Raw genomic sequence first — 20,832 nt, 5'->3', positions numbered from 1 at the left:
TGTGTATACATTTATATTTATTCAGTTTTTAAATTAATTTCACTAATATTATTGACAAATATGAAAATGTTCATATGATTTATTTACAATAAAGTTTGTAAAGTAATATTTTCTGTCGTTTAGTAGATATATAGGGCTATATATATATATATAGGGCTCGCAAAATCACTCTGGACGCCTCACACCCAGCACACTACCTGTTCGAACTGTTACCGTCTGGTCGGCGCTTCAGAGCACCAAGCACAAAAACAGCCAGACACAGGAAAAGTTTCTTTCCTCAGGCTGTCTACCTTATGAACAGTTAAATATTCCCCTACTGTGCAATAAATATGTGCAATACTTTCTCATACGCACTTGTACACAGCACCTTATATCAATATACAATGCAATACTTTCGACATTCGCACTCGTACACAGCATCTTATAACCTGTATATTTATAACAATTTATAACAATCTGTACATACAACATCCAGGTTTCTTGACTAACCGCATCTGTTTAATGTTTATCTTTTTTTTTTTTTCATATTCATTTTGTGTTGTCACTTGTCACTTTATGTACACTGGAAGCTTCTGTAGCCAAAACAAATTCCTTGTGTGTGTGAAGCACACTTGGCAATAAAACTGATTCTGATTCTGATATTATATGAGAGACTTGCTTTGTTTACTAATTAAGTTTATCTAATTGGATATGCATTGTAAACATAAATCAAAATAAAAAATCTATTATTTTTATTTGATTTTGTTTTTTAGTTACGATACTCTCCAAATCCTTCTTCATAAATCCACCGATTTTTTATAAAATTCTGTGCAGAAATAGCCAAAAATATCCCCAGATTTTGTCTAGGGGTGGCACAGTGGTGCAGTGGTTAGGACTGTCGCCTCACAGCAAGATGGTCACTTGTTTGAGCTTCGGCTGGGCTAGTTAGCATTTCTGTGTGGATTTTGCATGTTCTCCCTGTGTTCGCGTGGGTTTCAAAGACCAAAGTCCAAAGACATGCGCTATAGGTGAATTGGCTGTATGTGCGTGAATGAGAGTGAATGGGTGTTTCCCAAGGATGAGTTGCAGCTGCAAGGGCATCCACTGCGTAAACATATGCTGGATAAGTTTGCGGTTCATTCCGCTGTGATGATCCCTGATTAATAAAGGAACTAAGCCAAAAAACAAAAAATGAATGAATGAAATTCAGTCTGGTCCTAGGCATATTTAATCAATAAGCATTCATAGTGGAAGAATTTTGTCGTTATCTTGCTAAAGGTAAACAAATCCCATAAATATTTTAAGCAGATACACATGCATATTTTAACAACTTTAGTTAAAGCTATTAGTAACTAATTAGTAAGTACTGTAACAACAAATTATTATGAACTATTATGGGAACTAATAACCTTAACTGTACTGAATTTGATTGTAATGCAATAATGGGCACCTTTTGAAGAGCTGCTTTAAAACAATGATTATAATAAAAAAGCACTATACAAATAAACTTAAATACAATTTTTTATTGATTTATTCATTACTCATTCAATACTAAATTCAAATAAAATATTTATTTTTTATTTTTTTATTTTGATGGTGTAACAGCAACTATAAATCCTGTGCAGCTTTTTTGTAATTATTTTTACGATAAGTGTTTGTGTGAGTGTGTGTGTGTGTGTGTGTGTGTGTGTGTGTAATATTTTGCACTGTGCATGTATATATTATCAAAAAAACCTCATTAATTATATGACCACATTATTATTGATTATTTAAATTTAGCTATATAAAATAGCTTGTGATAGCTGGGTTCCACACAATAGATTTGTGTCTGGAAAACAAAGGAATTAAGTCAACTTAATTTCGTTTATTCATTCATTTGCCTTCGGCTTAGTCCCTTTGTTCATCAGGGGTCGCCACAGCGGAATGAACCGTCAATTATCCAGCATATGATTTACACAGCAGATGCCCTTCACATTCACACACAGGGGCGTAGCGGACATTTTAAAAGTGGGGGGGGGGGGCTGTATTAGATCATACGTTCATATAATAATTAATCACCTGTTTCTAAATGGTCTGTCTCTAAAAGTGAGGGGGACGGATTCCCCCCGTCTCCCCCGGTTGCTACGTCCCTGTTCACACACATACATCTATGGACAATTAAGCTTACCCAGTTAACCTGTAACACATGTCTTTGAGCTGTGGAAGAAACCCACGCGAACATGGGGAGAACATGCAAACTCCACACAGAAACGTCAACTGACAAAGCTGGGGTTCGAAAAAGTCACCTTCTTGCTGTGAGGCGACAGTGCTGACGACTGAGCCACCATGTCACCGCTTAACTTAATTTGTTTTTACAAAATTAAGTGGATTGAACATAAAACAATTAAGTTGTCAACAAGAGTTGAATTGAGAATGTCTCAAGAATTATTTAGTTTCCGCTCATTTTAAATAAGTAGTTTGAATAAACAGCAAACATAATGATTTAAGTATTGGACAGTACCAAGTAACAGTAAAATACAGATTTATACCTATTCTCTTTTAGAAACCATAATAACAACCTTTAATGTACTACTATAGGTTGTTTCTGAGAAAATAAGATACTAAGATTGTCAGTGAGAAGCTGTAGTACACATACAATACTGCTAAGGAAATTTCCCGAACCACCACCCTCCCCTGAGTGCACATAAATAAATAAATCCACCAAAAAATTCAGATCTTTCAGATTTTCATTTTACATGACATATCCCGCACCACTGGACATCAACAAAGCTGACTGGAAACCCACAGTGTACGCCATGACCTCTGCTGGTCATGTGAAAGGTCTCCTCTAACACATGAGTTCACTTTAATGGCTCTGAGAGTTGACTGACCTGCTATGTTTGTTTGATCTGAACAACAACAAGAACAACAAAAAAGGATGCAGGACATTACCAGCATCAACAATTCAGGAAAATCGTAATCCCATCAATATCCTCTCCTAAACAGAATACACAATATTCCCCGAAAAGGCGTCATGCTGCTTGCAAGCAATGGATTAAGAGGCTGAAGACAATGGACATGGATCCTGAAGAGCGGTGGAGTATGACGCCCTCCAGCACACACTCCCAGAGCTGAGAAAGAGCTGCAGAACACCACTCAGCAGCACCACTGCCTGCAGCAATACTGATCACTAATGCGTCTGCTATACAGTCCTCCGCGGACCACTGAAAGGAATACTCCAGGTGAAACATAACCTTAGATGTACTGACAACTAGGTTAATATAGAGTGCTCAGCATAAATGAGAGCATGCCGTTTGGAAAATGGATATTTTTATCCATTTCTCAGTGAATGTAGGTTATGTATTTTGGTGCATTTGAACAAAATAGATTTATTAAACAGATCTATTTACTAAAATAATATTTTTGTCTCTAAAAATCTTTAGAAATATCAAAATGATACATTTAAATTCAAGTTAAATTTTGCACACACATATATACATACATACATACAGTACATACACACATACATACGTACATACATACATACATACATTATGTGTGTGTGTGTGTGTGTGTGTGTGCACGTGTGTGTGTGAGATTGCAGAGTTTCTTAAGTGATAAAGCTCAGTTTTTTGTCATAAATATTTAGTTTTGTTACTCACATGATCATATTTTAAATAGTTATCTATGAGTGTTTGTAGTGCTATTCTGCATATGCTTTACTATTTATTTGCTATTTAATATTTAATATGCTTTATTTTTGACACTAGGGGTTCATAAACTGCATTATATTTATTCAGATTTTTTACAACATGTATAAAGACATGGCAGATGTTCTTACATAATAAAGAGGATCTTAATAAGGCTGTATTGCATTTCTATTTTTAGCATACATTTACAATTAAAAAAATGTAGAACACTATTCAGTTCATAAAACATACCAGTTGAAGGCATACATTGCATTTTAATATATTCACCTTACTTCTTTTACACCTTAGTTTTCTTTGTTGTTGTTTTACATTACATACGGGTTTGTATGTACTTTATTACTATATATATATATATATATATATATATATATATATACATATATATATATATATATATATATATATATATATATATACATATATATATATACATATATACATATATATATATATATATATATATATATACATATATATATATACATATATATATATATATATATATATATATATATATATATATATATATATATATATATATATATATATATATATATATATATATATGTATGTATTTATTTATACATACAACAGTTCTGTCTGATTCTCAAATCTGATTGGCTGATAGCTGTGCAATATTCTCAACTCTCATACAGCCTCTTCACTCTTGTGCATTAATATTGCAGCTGTTGGACAACATAATATACTTTTGAGGCTTTTTTAGTCTAGGATGTAGTTGTTTTGTAGCAGAGCAAAGACGGTTCACATTGTCCATCCACAAGATGGCGACAGAGGCCGCATAATAAGCCTTTAGAGGAGGAAAATTCAGCTGATCAAATCATTGTAAATATGGTAAGTGACATTCTAAGTCGATCTCTCTTTTAGTATGTTGTAGTGCTGTATTTATACCATAGTAATTGTAGTGTATTGAGTGTGAGATTTTGTGTCGGCCACTCTTTGTATAACCCTGAGTTACTTTTTGGTTGGCCATCTTTATTTCTCATATTCTCCTGTTTTCCCTTACTGCAGACTAGTTCAGTAAAAAGAAAAAAAAGAAGTGCCTGCATGTGTTTTTCCTTATTGCAAACAGAATAGTAATCTGGTAGTTTTTGCACTGCTTTTACTTTTTTTAGAGTTAATTATTGTGATCTCCCGATTGCAACAGAGAAAAACTGAGAAACGTCTCTTGACTGAGATGGCATTTCATGCCGTTCAGCCTTATAATCTTAAAATGTCAGCAAAATTACCTGTTTTGTCATCACTTTAGATATTACGCTAGAGAATCATTCTAATACTAGCTCTAAAGTGATGTTGGTGAAGTAGCAACAGCTTCTGCTGTTCTGATGTCAGCTTCAAATGTGAATGAATGGCGGAAGAAAGTAGTTCTCCTCATACAAAAGGATTTTTAGACTATCCGTGTTTGTTTTTCTTTTTTCTTTGTTCTTCTTTTGTATACACAATAATGCCGTCAAACTGTTGTATAAACGGAATAACACATAACGTCACTGGTGAAAAATTAAGCCACAACGCACACCTCCCACCAGTGCCGATATACAGGTATATATATATATATATATATATATATATATATATATATATATATATATATATATATATATATATATATATATATATATATATATATATATATATATATATATATATATTCTGTGAGCAGTGGTTTGGTCTGTAGACTATAGAAAAAATATATAGCTTAAAGGGGCTAATAATTTTGACCTTAAAATGGTTTTTAAAAAATTAAAACTGCTTTTATTCTAGCCTAAATAAAACAAATAAGACTTTCTATATATATATACATATGTTATGTATATATATACATTGGTTACATTGGGAAGGCTAATGTAATGTTATTAATTTAATTCTAGTAAACATGTCTTTATTTTTTCAACATATTTTCTGACATATTAAATGGATTTTATTATCTAAAAAAAAAGGTATATAATTTTTTTTCTAAAAACAAAAACCCTGAATGAAATTAAATTAGTTTTGTAAAAATATTCTACTATATTGCAAACTACATATACAGATAGATAACTAAATATAGTGTTAATTTAACTGTTAATTTTTTACAACATTATGACTGAAACAAACCTTCTTTTCCATGATAGTCACAACATCAGGAAGACCGCCAACCACTTTGCCACGATCTGACAATTAAAAAACATCACAAAGTTAATTTAAGGGAATTTAATTACATATCAAAGCAGGACCCCCAAGAGTGCTGGTACTGATTGAGTATACTCACTCTTTTCAGCATATGCTTCCGCTCTGAAGGGCAAAAGAAGAATAGCATTGTTGAGTTCATTAGCAGACCTTAATATTTTACCCAAACACTGACACACAGCTCACATGCTTTGCATCTCTAAACATTTAGGACGTGGAAAGCCATGTGGTGGTCTCATGCAGCAGATATCTTACTTGAGTCTCTGGAATTCTGCATAGGCGTTGTCGTAAACTATGGGGGAAACAAAGTGAATGAACGAATAAATAAAAGTTAAGAACACAAATACATTTTTTTTTTAAGAAAAAAAAATTCACTGTCTTTCCGTTCGTTGCGTTTTGTCCCTGAGGCATAGCATAAAAGGAAAATCAGCCCTCATTATTTTAATAGCATTGTTTTCCTGCTTTGCTGGAAATAGCTCTACTTCCCCTATACTCATTACTGTCACCATTCGGCAAATCGCATGACCTGTCAGATGCCAGACCTTGATTATGTTTGTCATCAAACAGTCTGTTGACTAACTGAAACTGCTATCTGCACCTTTGATACTATAACTGCTCTTTTTCATGCCTGGATTTCCTAGTGTGTGCAGCTGCAGTGCTGGGGCCTCATGTACAAAGACTTGCGTTGAAATCATACTAAAACTTTGCGTAACATTGCGGCAACCTCCCGCTCTTCCTCGGGAAGCCAATACGGAAGTAACTGAAACTGCAATTTATTAAAATTCCGCTAGTCCTGGCTCCATAATAGAGCAAATTGCAATTGAGCCCACTGTTAGAATGGCCAACTTTACAGCAGAAAAAAGGTGTTTACAGCCTGGTACAAAGAACGATTTTGGTTCATATAGCTATTATTACCCTCCATGACAACTGCGAGGGGGGTGAACTTTTTTATAACTCATCCATTTCCTTTATATTAAGTTTGCATAATTAAGGGCGTGGCCACTTGAGTGACAGCTAGGTCTCGCTGGTCGCCGTCACTTCACCTCAGCTGAATCCGGCAGATTAGCCACTGATCTCGGCATATTCATCGTATTTTTGTTTTGTTTTATGTGGCTTTACACATTCAGCTGCCTTTTGGAGTTATATCTTACAATTATCAGATGATATGGGATGCTGTGTGCACTTAATTGTGCTCACAAACCATTCGTGTGGCCTCGTTTCCCATGTGAGTAAAGTTATATACTTGTATACCATCTCTATAAATGTATTTGTTTTATTTAAGTTCATTTATCATTAATATTTTTCTTTAGACCCGTAAAGCACTCCAGAATCTGACAGATTGATTAGCTGTAGGCTCTAGAACAGTCATCTGAAGCGTTGTCATACAGTGTTATGCTGGAGTTCATCAATAGTCTTGCATTTACTAACACACACTATAATTGAAGTGTTTGGAAGTAATTCGCGTTTTCCTCCTGCAGAAAAACGTCATAAGAACAATGTTTAGTGGCTCAATGTATTACTACAGTGTTTTTAAAAGTCTAAACACTTTATTGATATAGTGTACAGCCAAGAACATGTGGTCAGAACACAAACGAGTCGCAGGTAATAAAGTATCAAGCGTTTCTCCCAAAGTAAAGTGTCTGCCAGATCTAAGCAAAGTGCCAGCAGGTGTCTGTAGCTCCGCTCACTCTCCGCCTCTTTGCCCTTGTTTGGTATCCCGCTGTGGGTGCGATGACGCATGAACAAAATGGCGACGGTTGGCCGCGCTTACTTGTAGCTTCTTTTGCAGTGTTCAGAAACCTATGGGTGACATCACGGAAACTACGTCCATATATTTTACAGTCTATGGTACGCACAAAGCTGTAAATAGGCATACGCAATAAAAAATTCACATGTATGAAACACTACGTACGTGGAATCCCATGCATTTTCTCTTTGTACATCCGAATTAACGTGAAACTGAGCGCACGTGCACGAGCGCAAAACCCCTCCCTGCCTTCTCCCCCTATTAAATATGGTAATGACTCTACTTTGGCAATACCAAACGAAAAAGCAATGGCAAAAGCAAGCAAAAAGAGAAACTTTGAACAGAATGTGAATTGGAGGTTCTCCTATCGGAGGTAGACCGGAGAAAAACTGTGTTATTTGCAAGTTTCTCCTCCGGAATTAATAACAAAAGAAAAAAATTGAGCGGGAGAGTTTAGCTGATACGGTTAGCGCAGTTGGGTCTGAACATCTCACTGAGTGAATTAAAAAAGAAATGGTCTGATGTAAAGGTATAAAATTTTGTAGCGTCTATAGCAGCGTGAGTTCGTAGCTCGTAAAGCGCATGCCAACATGTTTTGACACGTTCGATCATGGACTCTGTTCGAACCCAGCGTCTGATGAACTCATTCTTCTTTTTTCCCCCACTACATATCAGATTTTGCCTACTCTTCATCACGAGGAAGACAAGTAGGAATCATTAATAAGTGTGTGTATTATGTTAAGCGCATTTGAGCGTCACATTTTATTTGCACATTTATTGAATGGAAATGTTTCTGATTCATTCAAATTCACCTTCAGATGGCGCCTTTATTGCAATGTGCGTATAGTCGATCGCTTCGATTACATTAGGAAAACTGGCGATCGCTGCAAATTGTGCTTTAATGTTTGACTGGTCAACTGCATGGTATGGAAACCTTATTAATCTGCTAGACATGCGGATGATCGCGTCCCACACAGCTGCCATTGCACGGCTCAAAGATACTTTGTAGTCTGCAATTTAACACAATTGCCTCTTGGAGCCCCCAATGGAAACAAACAAACACACACAAGAAATGCACGTACGCCAGACATGAAGTTGGCGTGAACCAACGTACATTCTCACGTTCATTTCACCGTTAGTAAATCCAAACGTAAGTGTGAAATCTGGCGTACGCAAAGTTTTTGTGTGTACGCAGCGTTGATACATGAGGCCCCTAGTCTTTTTTAAGTATATCCATACAGGATCAACGCCAGAACACGTGCTATAGATGACAACTTTTGTGTGTTGATAGAAAATTACATATATGACATTCCATCATTGTGTTATTGCGTTGATGTGATGTTTCTCATTCATGCTACTTGAGGTGATTTGAAAACAGTGTTGGGAAAGTTATTTCAATTACTAATTACTAGGGCCAGACAGAATCTGCTGACATTTTTTGTGGAGAATTTTGTAAAAAAAATCTGTGGATTTATGCGGAATTTGTTTGCGAGTGTCCAACACAATCTCATGGCAATTCGTAACTTTTTGATTTAGTGGCTAATTCGTATGAATTCGTACGATCTAATTCGTACAATTTAGTACGATTTGCTCATCACCCGATGACGGTTTGGTTTAGGGGTGAGGTTAGTTGCCTCCTTTTTAAAATTGAACAATTTAATATGACTGAAGTCAAACGAATTTGTACGAATTAGCCACTAAACTGACAAAACGTAAAATACTTATGTTTTCTCGTGAGATCAGGCTGGAGTATCGTAAATAAAAACTTATCTTGATATCTTTAAATTTAAATTAATTTAAAATTTAATATCTTGAAATTTAAATTATTATCTTTTTAACTTTAATGTCTACAATGCAAATCCATCTAGGTCCACTTATTTGGTAAACAAATTAAGTCACTCATATAATATATCTACTAAAAGACAGAAAATCTTACTTTACAAACTGTATTGTCAATAAATCAAATGAACACTCATATTTGTCAATAATGTTACTGAAATTAATTTAAAAACTGAATAAATATAAATTTACACACATTTACAGAAGTAAATAAATAGACTCAATGATGGGCTGAAAATCTGTGGAAATCTGTGCGTGCCTACTAATTACTCATTTCATAAATCAAATTGTATTTAAATTACATTTACTATTACTAAGTTTAAAAAGTAACTCAATAAGTAATTTAATTACTTGACTAAACACTAATAATTGTCGCCACATAGACAATAGAAATTAAAATTGACAACGAATTAAATTGAAGCCAAGCAGGACATTTTAAGAATTTAACAATTTAAGAGTAATAAACATAATCAAAACATTTCAAAGCAATGACACAATAGCCCCTATCACAATTATTGACTTTTTCTGAAAAAATTACTATACCGGCAATTTTCTGGAAAGGGATCATGTGTGAACAGGCCCTTTTTGAAAATACCGGTAAATTTGTTCTGGCAATTTTCTGGAAAGAGATTTTATAACATTATCTGTAATTTGCCGGAATGCTGCTTTGTGTTAATGCAGATGGAGAATTGCCTGAAAGAGCACGTTCATGTTTAGAACGTGCTGACATAAGACGTCTATTCTAGCCAATCAGAACATTCACACGCATTCACATCCACGCGGTTTATGAAAATAAAAGCCTTTAAATATTTTTACAGTCACATTTAGCTGCTAGTTGTTCGTTAGATAACATTTCTATGTTCATTATTAATGCCAACTCTGGAAAAATGATCGATAAAAACTTATGATAAACCACTGTAAGTTTACCTGCAAGCCCTGCGATCAGCTGCGTGGCACTCGTGCACATGAAGGAGTGCTCCGGTGAGTGCTAGCACACAAACAAATGTACATCTCGACATGCGAAAGTGTTTTTCCATATCTTTACATCAGAGTTGTTCACAATATTTATCCAGCCACAGAATTTGTAATGTAGTCAAATGTGTAAACATTTAGCTGTGGTTCGCGCTTCTGCCTTTGAATATCTCTGGGACAAAAACAGCTGCATGAATGCTAAAGCTTTAAATAAAAGTGAAACCATCAATAAAAGCCGACCCCTTTTTTTGCTTAATAATACAAGCGCAGCAGTTTAGAGGCCATTTCTGGTAAATGACGTCAGAATTTACCAACATTCTGGAATAGATGTGTGAACGTCATTTAAGTAAAAATTCTGGAATGTTCTTGCCTGTGTGAACAGCGCATTTTTAAAAATGTACTGGTAAAGTCGTTCCGGAAATTTTCCGATTATTTACCAGTATCACTGTGAATAGAGCTACTATTTCATACATATCATTCATTCATGCATTTTCTTTTAGCTTAGTCCCTTTATTTTTCAGGGGTCACCACAGCGAAATGAACCGTCAACTTATCCAGCATATGTTATTATGCAGCAGATACCCTTCCAAACAAACCATATGTTGACATAAATTTCATACTCAGTTCATTGTTTCTTATGTTCACTCCAGCCTGATCTCACAAGAGAACGTTTTGTCAGTTTAGTGGCTAATTCGTACTAATTCGTATGAGTTCAGTCGTACAAAATTGTATGATTTTAAAAAGGAGGCGTGACACCTAACCCTACCCCTAAACCCAACTGTCATTGGGGAATGAGCAAATCGTACTAAATTGTACGAATTAGATCGTACGAATTCGTACGAATTAGCCATTAAATCAAAAAGTGTTGGTTCACTCTACTTAATACTCTGCTTCTCTTAATTGATTGATCCAGAATTGTTCAATATATGTACAGTATATAAACAAGTTCTTAAGTTATAAGTAACTGTAATTTAACTGTAATCCCTTACTTTACCTTTTTTCTGCCGAAAAGTAATCTAAATACATTAACTAGTTATTTTCTATCTATCTAATTACACCCAACACTGTTTGAAAATTATTTGAGCTGTTGTTGAAGTATATAACCTGATTCTCAATTAGGCTCAAAAGTAGTGGGTTGTTTTCACAATACTGCCTTTTTAAAGGCATTGTTCCTTTTAAAATTTCTCCACTTACAGTGTTTATTCAAGGTTGTTTTATGCCAAAATAGGCATCGTTTAGCTTTCTGTTACTTTTTACCACCTTCTCTCCCAGTATTAAACAAGGAGGATCATTTATATTCAGAAGTAACAAAGAGGACAATTTTAAGGTCACAAATGTTATTAAAGGTGCCACGGAATAAAAATCTGGATATGCCTAGGCATAGTTGAATATTAATAACTGAATAAATGCAAAATGCAGGATATATTCATTCAATGCCTCCCTGAAGAGGTATTAAGTCTGTTTAAACTGTGTTTAGTTAGTTTAATGTGTATATTGTGAAATTTGCTGCATGTGTACAGTATGTAATGATGCAACAGACACAAGTGCGTGTTTATAATGAGGCAACAAATACATGTAAACTGCTTAATATAAGTGCACATTTATGCATCGTGTCATATCACTCAGCTCAATAAACTCTAAAGAACACATCTGTTTATGCAGAGGCTGACATGAAATCCTTTCTGTGTTTCATATATGTTAAACACACAAAATACAACTATAAATATATCACTGTCCAGGGGCGTAGCAACCGGGGGGGATGGGGAGATATGTTCCCCTAACTTTTAGAGACAGACTATTTAAAAACCGGTAATTAAGAATGTAAACTTTTGGATTTCATACAGCTGTCCCCTCACTTTTACAATTTCCACTACGCCCATGTCACTGTCTGTCCCTTTTTTTTCAATATTATTTTTAATTTATCATATTTTTTACAACTTAAGAGCAAACTAGGTTTTTCTGGTAGCATGAATATAACTTACACCTTCTAGCTAAAATAAACCTCTCTACCACTACAGTTGAAAAGATTGTCATTCAACAAGAAATCTACTCACTTTGATCAAATAATTTTTAACAACTTAAGTATGATTATTTTACGCTTGTATATTTTAGAAAACATCATGCAGTGTATGTATGTGTGAGTGTCAGGCACTGACACAGGCTGCCAGAGAGTAACTGTGCGTTCACACCGAAACGGTGAGAGCGTCCAAGGTTGCTCTGGCCGCCCTGGCGACAATGCTGTCTGCCTTCAGCTCTAGCGGCGAGAACGTCAAAATTCGCTACATTGATCTCATATTTAAAGGAGCCGTTGCAGCACATCAGTTACATTCCTGCATAAAAAAAACATGCTTTCTAGCGTCGAAATGTTGCGCACTTCTTATCAAATTCATTTAACAATGGAAGATCAAGTTGCATGTGGTGTGGCTTTGCTCCACTTAAATATCCAGTGTGTCTATATGACTGAAATATCCTGAAGCAGCAAGACTGTTTTGTACTGTCGCATGCTGTCGTTTTTTTTAAGATAAATATATAACGTTACAACATTAAAGCACATCAGTAACTTATTTAATGCATGTTCCTGTAAGAAAACATTGTAAATAATTAAAAATCCGGCGACTGTAATAATCAAACCCTTGGAAACACCTGTGGTCAGAACCAAAGTTCACAGGTCTGTGTTTTCTGGACTCCTCTCAAGTGGTAGACTTCTTCATTCTGATTGCTTGCGGCCGAATCGCGTCATAGCTCATTACCATAAAGTTGACTTGATTTCAACTCTCCTCGATGCCCACACCGGTGAAAATGCGCCGCACTGCTCCTTGCCGCTTATTGCCGCCGGCCTCTCATTGAAAATTAATGACTTCCGGCTACTTTGACGCTCTCGCCGCTTTCAGTGTGAATATGTGGTATTAATTAATGTTAATATTAATTAATAATTAATTAATCATTAATCATTAATATTCACAACCTTTTCAAATACAGTCAAATCAGACCTTTCTAACTTGCAATGTAAAAAGTATCCGTTAATTATTCGTTTCTGTATTTTGTGATTCTCAAGTGTTTTCCGTTTATTCACGGTTGTGAATTGCATTATGGGAACTTGATCTGTCAACGTTTGATGTTGAACATTTAACTCCACAGTTTAGCAAAGTGACTTTTATTAACATTTCAGTAGTTTGAAGTAATATAATGTATAAGAAATAATATATTGAGCGAAATAAATCTGTAAAATAACAGAAAATGTACTGGCAGTTTATTACAAGGTTTTTCTACCATAATATACAACACCAACTCACACAATACATCACTTTAAGCTATTATAAATGTTAATAAAATCACTTTTTCAGAACTTTTCGAGGTTAAAAGTTGTTTGTGGAAAGAATAAGGTCCCATAATGTAATTATAAAGCATAAATAAACAGGAGGTGGAAAAAAACACGAATCACAAAAAAACTGCTTCTTTAAAGAACAGGGTAGGAGTAAGCTCTATGATTTAAAATGGGCTTCTAAAACAGTTTCTGGAGAAGCCACATACATATCGGAGAACAAGTAACATTATCATGCATCCTTTGGCACTTTTAAAAACCTTAAACTTTCTATTAAGAAATGACACATTCAAATAACTCACGTTGTCCAGAAAGATCCAGGGTACGAGTGTGGGTCTTCTCAGTATCCACAATCTCAAACGTGTACATGCCTTTATCTTTATCAGTAGGTTCGACTACTTCCAAGGTTGCCATTGCTGGGTTGCCACCAATTCGCATTCTTTCAGATGCACTGATTTTAGCTTCCCTATAAATACAAAGAGCAATCAAATTCAAAACTCCCATTAATCCAGTTAAACTCAGATTTATTAGCCCCTCTGTATATCTTTTCCCCAATTTCTGTTTAACAGAGAGAATATTTTTTCAACACATTTCTAAATATAATTGTTTTAATAATTCATCTCTAATAAATGATTTCCTTTATCTTTGCCATGATGATAGTACATAATATTTTACTATTTATTTTTCAAGATACTAGTATTTAGCTTAAAGTGCAACTTAAAGGCTTAACTAGGTTGATTACGCAAGTTAAGATGATAAGGCAAATAATGGATAACTGATAGTGGTATGCCTTACCCAGAATATGAAAATACATATAATTACATTTAGATAATTTTAATCATTAGTATTGGAATGTAAAAAGCCTTTCAACCAGCACAACAACCAAAAAATGTTTCTGAAGACCACCACCTACTGCCCCTTTAAGCATAATTTGGGAAATATTAAAAAAAAAGAACAATATTCAATAGCCAATATACATATTGGCTAATATTTTTGACTTCGACTGAACGTGTTCATTAATGATAATTCACAGCAGGCACGTTTAATCCCAATCTCATTTTAAGATTAATTGTTTGCCTTTATTTTTCACAATACAGTAAACATTAGACATGCCTTTTTTAAAGTGGGGCATCAAATCTGCATGTCCCTGGTGTAAAATTATACATGGCAGGCGTTTTTTTTGTGTGTGTGTCGCAGCTGAATGTGAAATTCCTTCTGCATTAATACCTGCTCTGCGTGCATTTCAAAATGTGCAACACAGGGAGGAAAAACCCAGAATAGCCCCTTCAAAATGCTAATACAGGGATTTGAGAAGTCATGTGAGTAGGAAGAGGCTTTTCTCACAACGTTAGTATTTTACATGCTACTGAATCAACTCCAGGGCACAGCATCAAGCGACTGCAATCAGAATGATTTGTTTTTGAGTCAACGACAGAGCGAGGAACACGTTCCTTTCCTGTAGTCCAATAATCATTTATTCTGTACACCTCACACTAAAGCAACTCAGAATTATAGACCAAAATCATGTTTATGTGTAGTCAACATCATGCCTTGAGGACATGAGACGTGTGTATTTCATATTCAGCGGGTATGCGTGTATCTTTTTTTTTTTCTTTCTAAGAAATCTATTCAAGTGAGGGTGGAAAATGTGCCTACTTTTGTTTCCAATGGATCTTCATCTCCTCTGTGTAATATTTCATGTGGCACTGAAGCATAATGCCCTCCGCAGTGCATTGAATCGACAACTCAGAGGCACTGGATCCTGTCCAGGATGAAAACAAGAAGGAAAGATTTTTTTTTTTTTTTAAATCACAAACACAAGCTGGTTGGAGAAGAAGCTGCATAACAATGATTCACCGCATATTTATATAGAGCTTATTTTGTTATTTATGCAAAGATTTTCGTGCAGGCACTGAACTAAACTGAACAACTGTTCCCATCACAATTGCTGTAACAGAGGGGCTGTGAAGCAATGCTATTGTTTTCAGGAATGGAAGGTGATTTTGAAGAAATATGTACAGCCTATGGCAATTAATTCAGTCATATTTGACCTCAAAATCATTAGAAAGAATGGAAAAAAGAATGAGGCGTTCAAAAGACTGTCATGGAAATATAATAATCATAATGTGAAGTAGCTTTTATGCATTCTTATGACAACTGTTATCCAGTGTCATTTGCTCAGTTAGGACATTTTAAATGCAAAGATGACATTGGTTGTTATGATGTTATGTCTGGACAACTTCCTTTCATTTGTAAATATACTTCCTTTCCTGTCTTTCAGACCTGCAAAACATTACAGAAAAAGTTGGGACAGGAGCAGTTTAGGGTTTTGAAACAGGTGATGGCAATTATGCTTTGGCACAAGAGCAGCATCTAAGAAAGCATCTAGTCCTTTAGGAGCAAAGTTGGGCAGAGGATCGCCAGTTTGCTAACAAATACGTGAGAAAATTATTTAAATGTTTATAAACAATGTTACTAAAGGAAGGATAGGAAGACATTTGGATATTTTACCGTCAACAATGCATATCATAATTAAAAGATTCAAAGAATCTGGAGGAATTTCAGTGCGTAAAGGACAAGGGTGCAAACCTAAGTTGAACAAACGTGATCTCCGATCCCTCAGGCGACATTGCATCAAGAATCGTCATTCATCTATAAGCGATATCACCAATTACCACATGGGCTCAGGACTACTTTGGCAAACCTTTGTCAAGTACCACAATAAGTTATTACATCCAAAAATGCCAGTTAAAACTGTACTGTGCCTAAAAGATCCCCTATGTTAACAGTGTCCAAAAGCGCCATCGACTTCTCTTGGCTCGGAAGCATCTGGGATGGACTATAACACAGTGGAAACGTTTTTCCAAGTACCACAATAAGTAGTTGCATCCAAAAATGCCAGTTAAAACTGTATTATGCCAAAAAGAAGCCCTATGTTAACATTGTCCAAAAGCGCCATAGACTTCTCTTGGCTCGGAGGCATCTGGGATGGACTATTACACAGTGGAAACCTTTGTCAAGTATCACAATAAGTAATTACATCCAAAAATGCCAGTTAAAACTGTACTGTGCAAAAAAGCAGCCCCATGTTAACAGTGTCCCGAAGCAGCATCAACTTCTCTTGGCTCGGAGGCATCTGGGATGGACCATCACACAGTGGAAACATGTACTGTGGTCAGATGAATGATTTCAGGTTTTTAGGGGGGAGATCTCATGGCATGAAGTCATGGTATGGGGTTGTGTCAGTGCCTTTGGCAAAGGTAACTTGCACTTCTGTGATGGCACCATTAACGCTGAAAAGTACAGAGATTTTGGAGCAAAATATGCTGCTTTCTTTGAAGGGACGCCCAGGCATATTTTAAGAAGACAATGCAAAACCACATTCTGCACACATTGCAAAGTCTTGGCTGCAGAGGAAGAGGACACCGTGAGTTAACTGGCCTGCCTGCAGTCCCGATCTGTCTCCAATAGAGAATTTGTGGAGCAAGTGCAAAATGTGATAATGACATCTGAAACACTTCATTACTTGGTGTCTTCAGTCGCTAAATGTCTTTTAAGACATTTTTTGTGAAAAAGAATGACAACATTACAAAGTGGTAAATGCTTTACTGTTCCAACTTTTTTGAAATATTTAGCAAGAACCAAAATTGTGTTTATTTTGAACAAATAAAAATCATGCGGAACACATTTAATGTTTGTTGTAATGTCTGCAATTAATTATTTGAGTATGACATTTAATGAGACATCTTAATGACATCTTAATAACAAACACAATTTGTTCCACTAAAAATGTGATCAGAAAAATATTCATGACACAATTATTAGGGCCTCATGACAATCATGTTTATGACAGATTTATGACAACTTTTGTGTCTTAGTAATGTCCAGTTACCGAAACTTTGCTCATATATATATATATATATATATATATATATATAATATATATATATATATATAGATATATATATATATATATACATATATATATATATATATATATATATATATATATATTATATATATATAAAATTTACTAGAGTGTATTCTCAGTACAACATACATTTATAGTGTTGTGAAATTTTCATTTAAATAAAATTATTCCAATTGTGAGCATGTGTGAATTTGATGATTTATTATTATATTGTTTAAATCATAATCATATCAGACTCACCCTTGAGTTTACACTCAAACAATTTACAAAGACATTAAAATGCCCTCAAGTGCAGCACTAAAAATACTACAGTATGGGAAAACATTAAAACTTCATAACAAACATTTGAGGAGATTTCAAGTTACATGATCAAAAAGTGATACGTGTCATACACACCAGAGATACGGCTGAGTTCGTTAATGATGTCATCAAAAGCTGTGGGTGAAAAATTATAATAATTATTATTATTATAATTACATATGCAATACATGTTTTATAAAAAAATTATATATATGTTTAAATATTCCTGATAAATAGTACCTTTGCCAGAAACATCGATCTGTGACACATCTTTGCCTCTGTCATCAGAGATGGTGGCTTTATAGAGTCCTACATCGTTCTTGGAGAACTGCAATATCAGAAAAAAAGGAAGGAAGGAAGGAAGGAAGGAAGGAAAGAAAGAAAGAAAGAAAGAAAGAAAGAAAGAAAGAAGGAAAGAAGGAAGGAAGGAAGGAAGGAAGGAATGAAAGAAAGAAAGAAAGAAAGAAAGAAAGAAAGAAAGAAAGAAGGAAGGAAAGAAAGAAAGAAAGAAAGAAAGAAAGAAGAAAGAAAGAAAGAAAGAAAGAAAGAAAGAAAGAAAGAAAGAAAGAAAGAAAGAAAGAAAAGAAAGAAAGAAAGAAAGAAAAACAAAAAAAGAGACTCACAAAAACAGGCCAGTGAGTGAAGCTTTTTTTAGAGCATTACAGACAAAATTGTTTCTGTTCTACATTGTCTTGGGAGTAAATTATAGCAATTTCACAAAGCTTTGTAAAATAACCATAGCACTCAATTGATTCAGAACTCTAGTTTCAATCCTTTTGAGTCAAAAGGTTATCTCTCCTGAGAATTGCTCTCGACATTTCCCATTAGATGTCAGGAGTGATTATATTAAATGCTATATAATTTTGTCATGCGTCTCCCTTCTTTATTATAATAACAGAAGTCGCTCAAGCTGTTTTACTTTGTAAATGAGACAAATATCTTGAGAATATTGATTTAGAAAAAAATTAATAAATAAAAATCACACAAACACAGAGCAATTACCCCAAAACAGTCCAGTAGGGATTATCTGCCTGTTTACTGATTCAACCTTGGGTACGACACTTAGCGCTTATACATTTTAAACTTTGATTACGAACAACACAAAGAACTGCTTGTTACTACCTAAACTTGTAAAAATGGGTTATATGTAGGGCCACACAGGATCTGCCCATGCAGAAATCCGCAGATTTCCAAAGATGTTTAGCCCATCATTGAATCTATTTATTTACTTGTGTGCAAATTTATATTTCTTCAGATTTTAAATTAATTTCAGTAATATTATTGACTAATATGAAAATGTTAATTTGATTCATTTTCAAATGTAAAGTAATATTATCTGCCTTTTAGTAGAAACAGTTAGGTACATAAATATTGGGACATCCACACAATTCTAACATTTTTTGTTAGAGCATCATACACCAACACAATGGATTTGTGAACAAGATATGCTTTAACTGCAGACTGACAGCTTTCATTTGAGGGTATTTACAATCAAATCAGGTGAACGCTGTAGGAATAACAACTGTTTGCATATGTGCCTCCCACTTGTTATGGGTCCAAAAGTAAGTGGACAGAATAACAATCTTAAATCAAACTTTCACTTTTTAATACTTGGTTGCAAATCCTCTGCAGTCAATTACCTGCAGCAACTACAGCAACTGTCTTCAGTTCCTGCTTGTTCTTGGAGCATTTTCCCTTCAGTTTTGTCTTTAGCAAGTGAAATGCAAGCTCAATCGGATACTGATCAGATTGACTTGGCCATTGCATAACGTTCCACTTCTTTCCCTTCAAAAACTCTTTGGTTGCTTTTGCAGTATGCTTTGGGTTATTCTCCATCTGCACTGTGAAGTGTCGTCCCATGAGTTCTGAAGCATTTGGCTTAATATGAGCAGAAAATATTGCCTGAAACACTTCAGAATTCATCCTGCTGTTTTTGTCATCCTGCATGCCCACGCAATGTCATTACTACCACCATGCTTCCTTGCTTAGAATCATGAGCAGTTCCTTTCCTTCTCCATACTCTTCTCTTCCCATCACTCTGGTACAAGTTGATCACTGTGAAGGCTTTTTTAACTTTAATCTGGCCTGCCTGTTTTTGAGGCTCTCCAATGGTTTACATCTTGCGGTGAACCCTCTGTATTCACTCTGATGTGGTCTTCTCTTGAATGTTGACTCTGACACACATACACCTACATTCTGGAGAGTGTTCTTGGTCTGGCTAACTGTTGTGAAAGGTATTTTCTTCACCATGGAAAGAATTCTTTGTCCACCACAGTTGTTTTCTGCAGTCTTCCAGGTCTTTCGGTGTTACTGAGCTCACTGGTGAATTCTTACTTTTTAAGAATGTTCCAAGTAGTTGTTTTGGTCATGCCTAATGTTTTCGCTATCTCTCTGGTGGGTTTGTTTATTTTTTTTCAGTCTAATGATGGCTTGCTTGACTGATAGTGACCGCTCTTTTGGATCTCATCTTGAGAGTTGGGAGTAACAGATTCCAAATGCAAATAGCACAATTGAAATGAACTCTGGACCTTTTATCTGCTCATTGTAATTGGGATAATGAGGGAATAACACACACCTGGCCGTGGAACAGCTGAGAAGCCAATTATCCAATTACTTTTGGACCCTTAACAAGTGGGAGGCACATATGCAAAGTGTTGTTATTACTAAAGCATTCACCTGATTTGGATGTAAATACTCTCAAATTAAAGCTGTCAGTCTGCAGTTAAAGCACATCTTGTTCGTTTCATTTCAAATACAGTGTGTTGGTGTAAAGAGCCAAAAATTGTAGAATTGTGTCAATGTTAAAATATTTATGGACCTAACCGTTTATCACATGAGAGATATTATATGAGAGAGATTATATGAGAGA

At 35.0% G+C, this 20,832-nt stretch overlaps 1 protein-coding gene across 1 annotated transcript in view; it reads right to left on the bottom strand.

Annotated features, from left to right (window-relative positions):
* Window positions 1-20,832, bottom strand: part of myom2b (myomesin 2b) — a 92,539-nt gene that overhangs the window by 749 nt on the left and 70,958 nt on the right. The window contains exons 29-35 of the mRNA XM_056471022.1: window positions 18,204-18,291; window positions 18,060-18,098; window positions 15,389-15,494; window positions 14,035-14,198; window positions 6,108-6,144; window positions 5,935-5,957; window positions 5,781-5,836 (exon numbers count right to left, since the gene is read on the bottom strand). Coding sequence (XP_056326997.1) covers window positions 5,781-5,836; window positions 5,935-5,957; window positions 6,108-6,144; window positions 14,035-14,198; window positions 15,389-15,494; window positions 18,060-18,098; window positions 18,204-18,291 — 513 coding nt within the window. The remainder of the gene's footprint in view (window positions 1-5,780; window positions 5,837-5,934; window positions 5,958-6,107; window positions 6,145-14,034; window positions 14,199-15,388; window positions 15,495-18,059; window positions 18,099-18,203; window positions 18,292-20,832) is intronic.

The sequence above is a fragment of the Danio aesculapii genome, chromosome 13 (genome assembly GCF_903798145.1).
Source record: "Danio aesculapii chromosome 13, fDanAes4.1, whole genome shotgun sequence".
NCBI lineage: Eukaryota > Metazoa > Chordata > Actinopteri > Cypriniformes > Danionidae > Danio > Danio aesculapii.
This window is presented reverse-complemented; position numbering and strand designations above follow the sequence as displayed.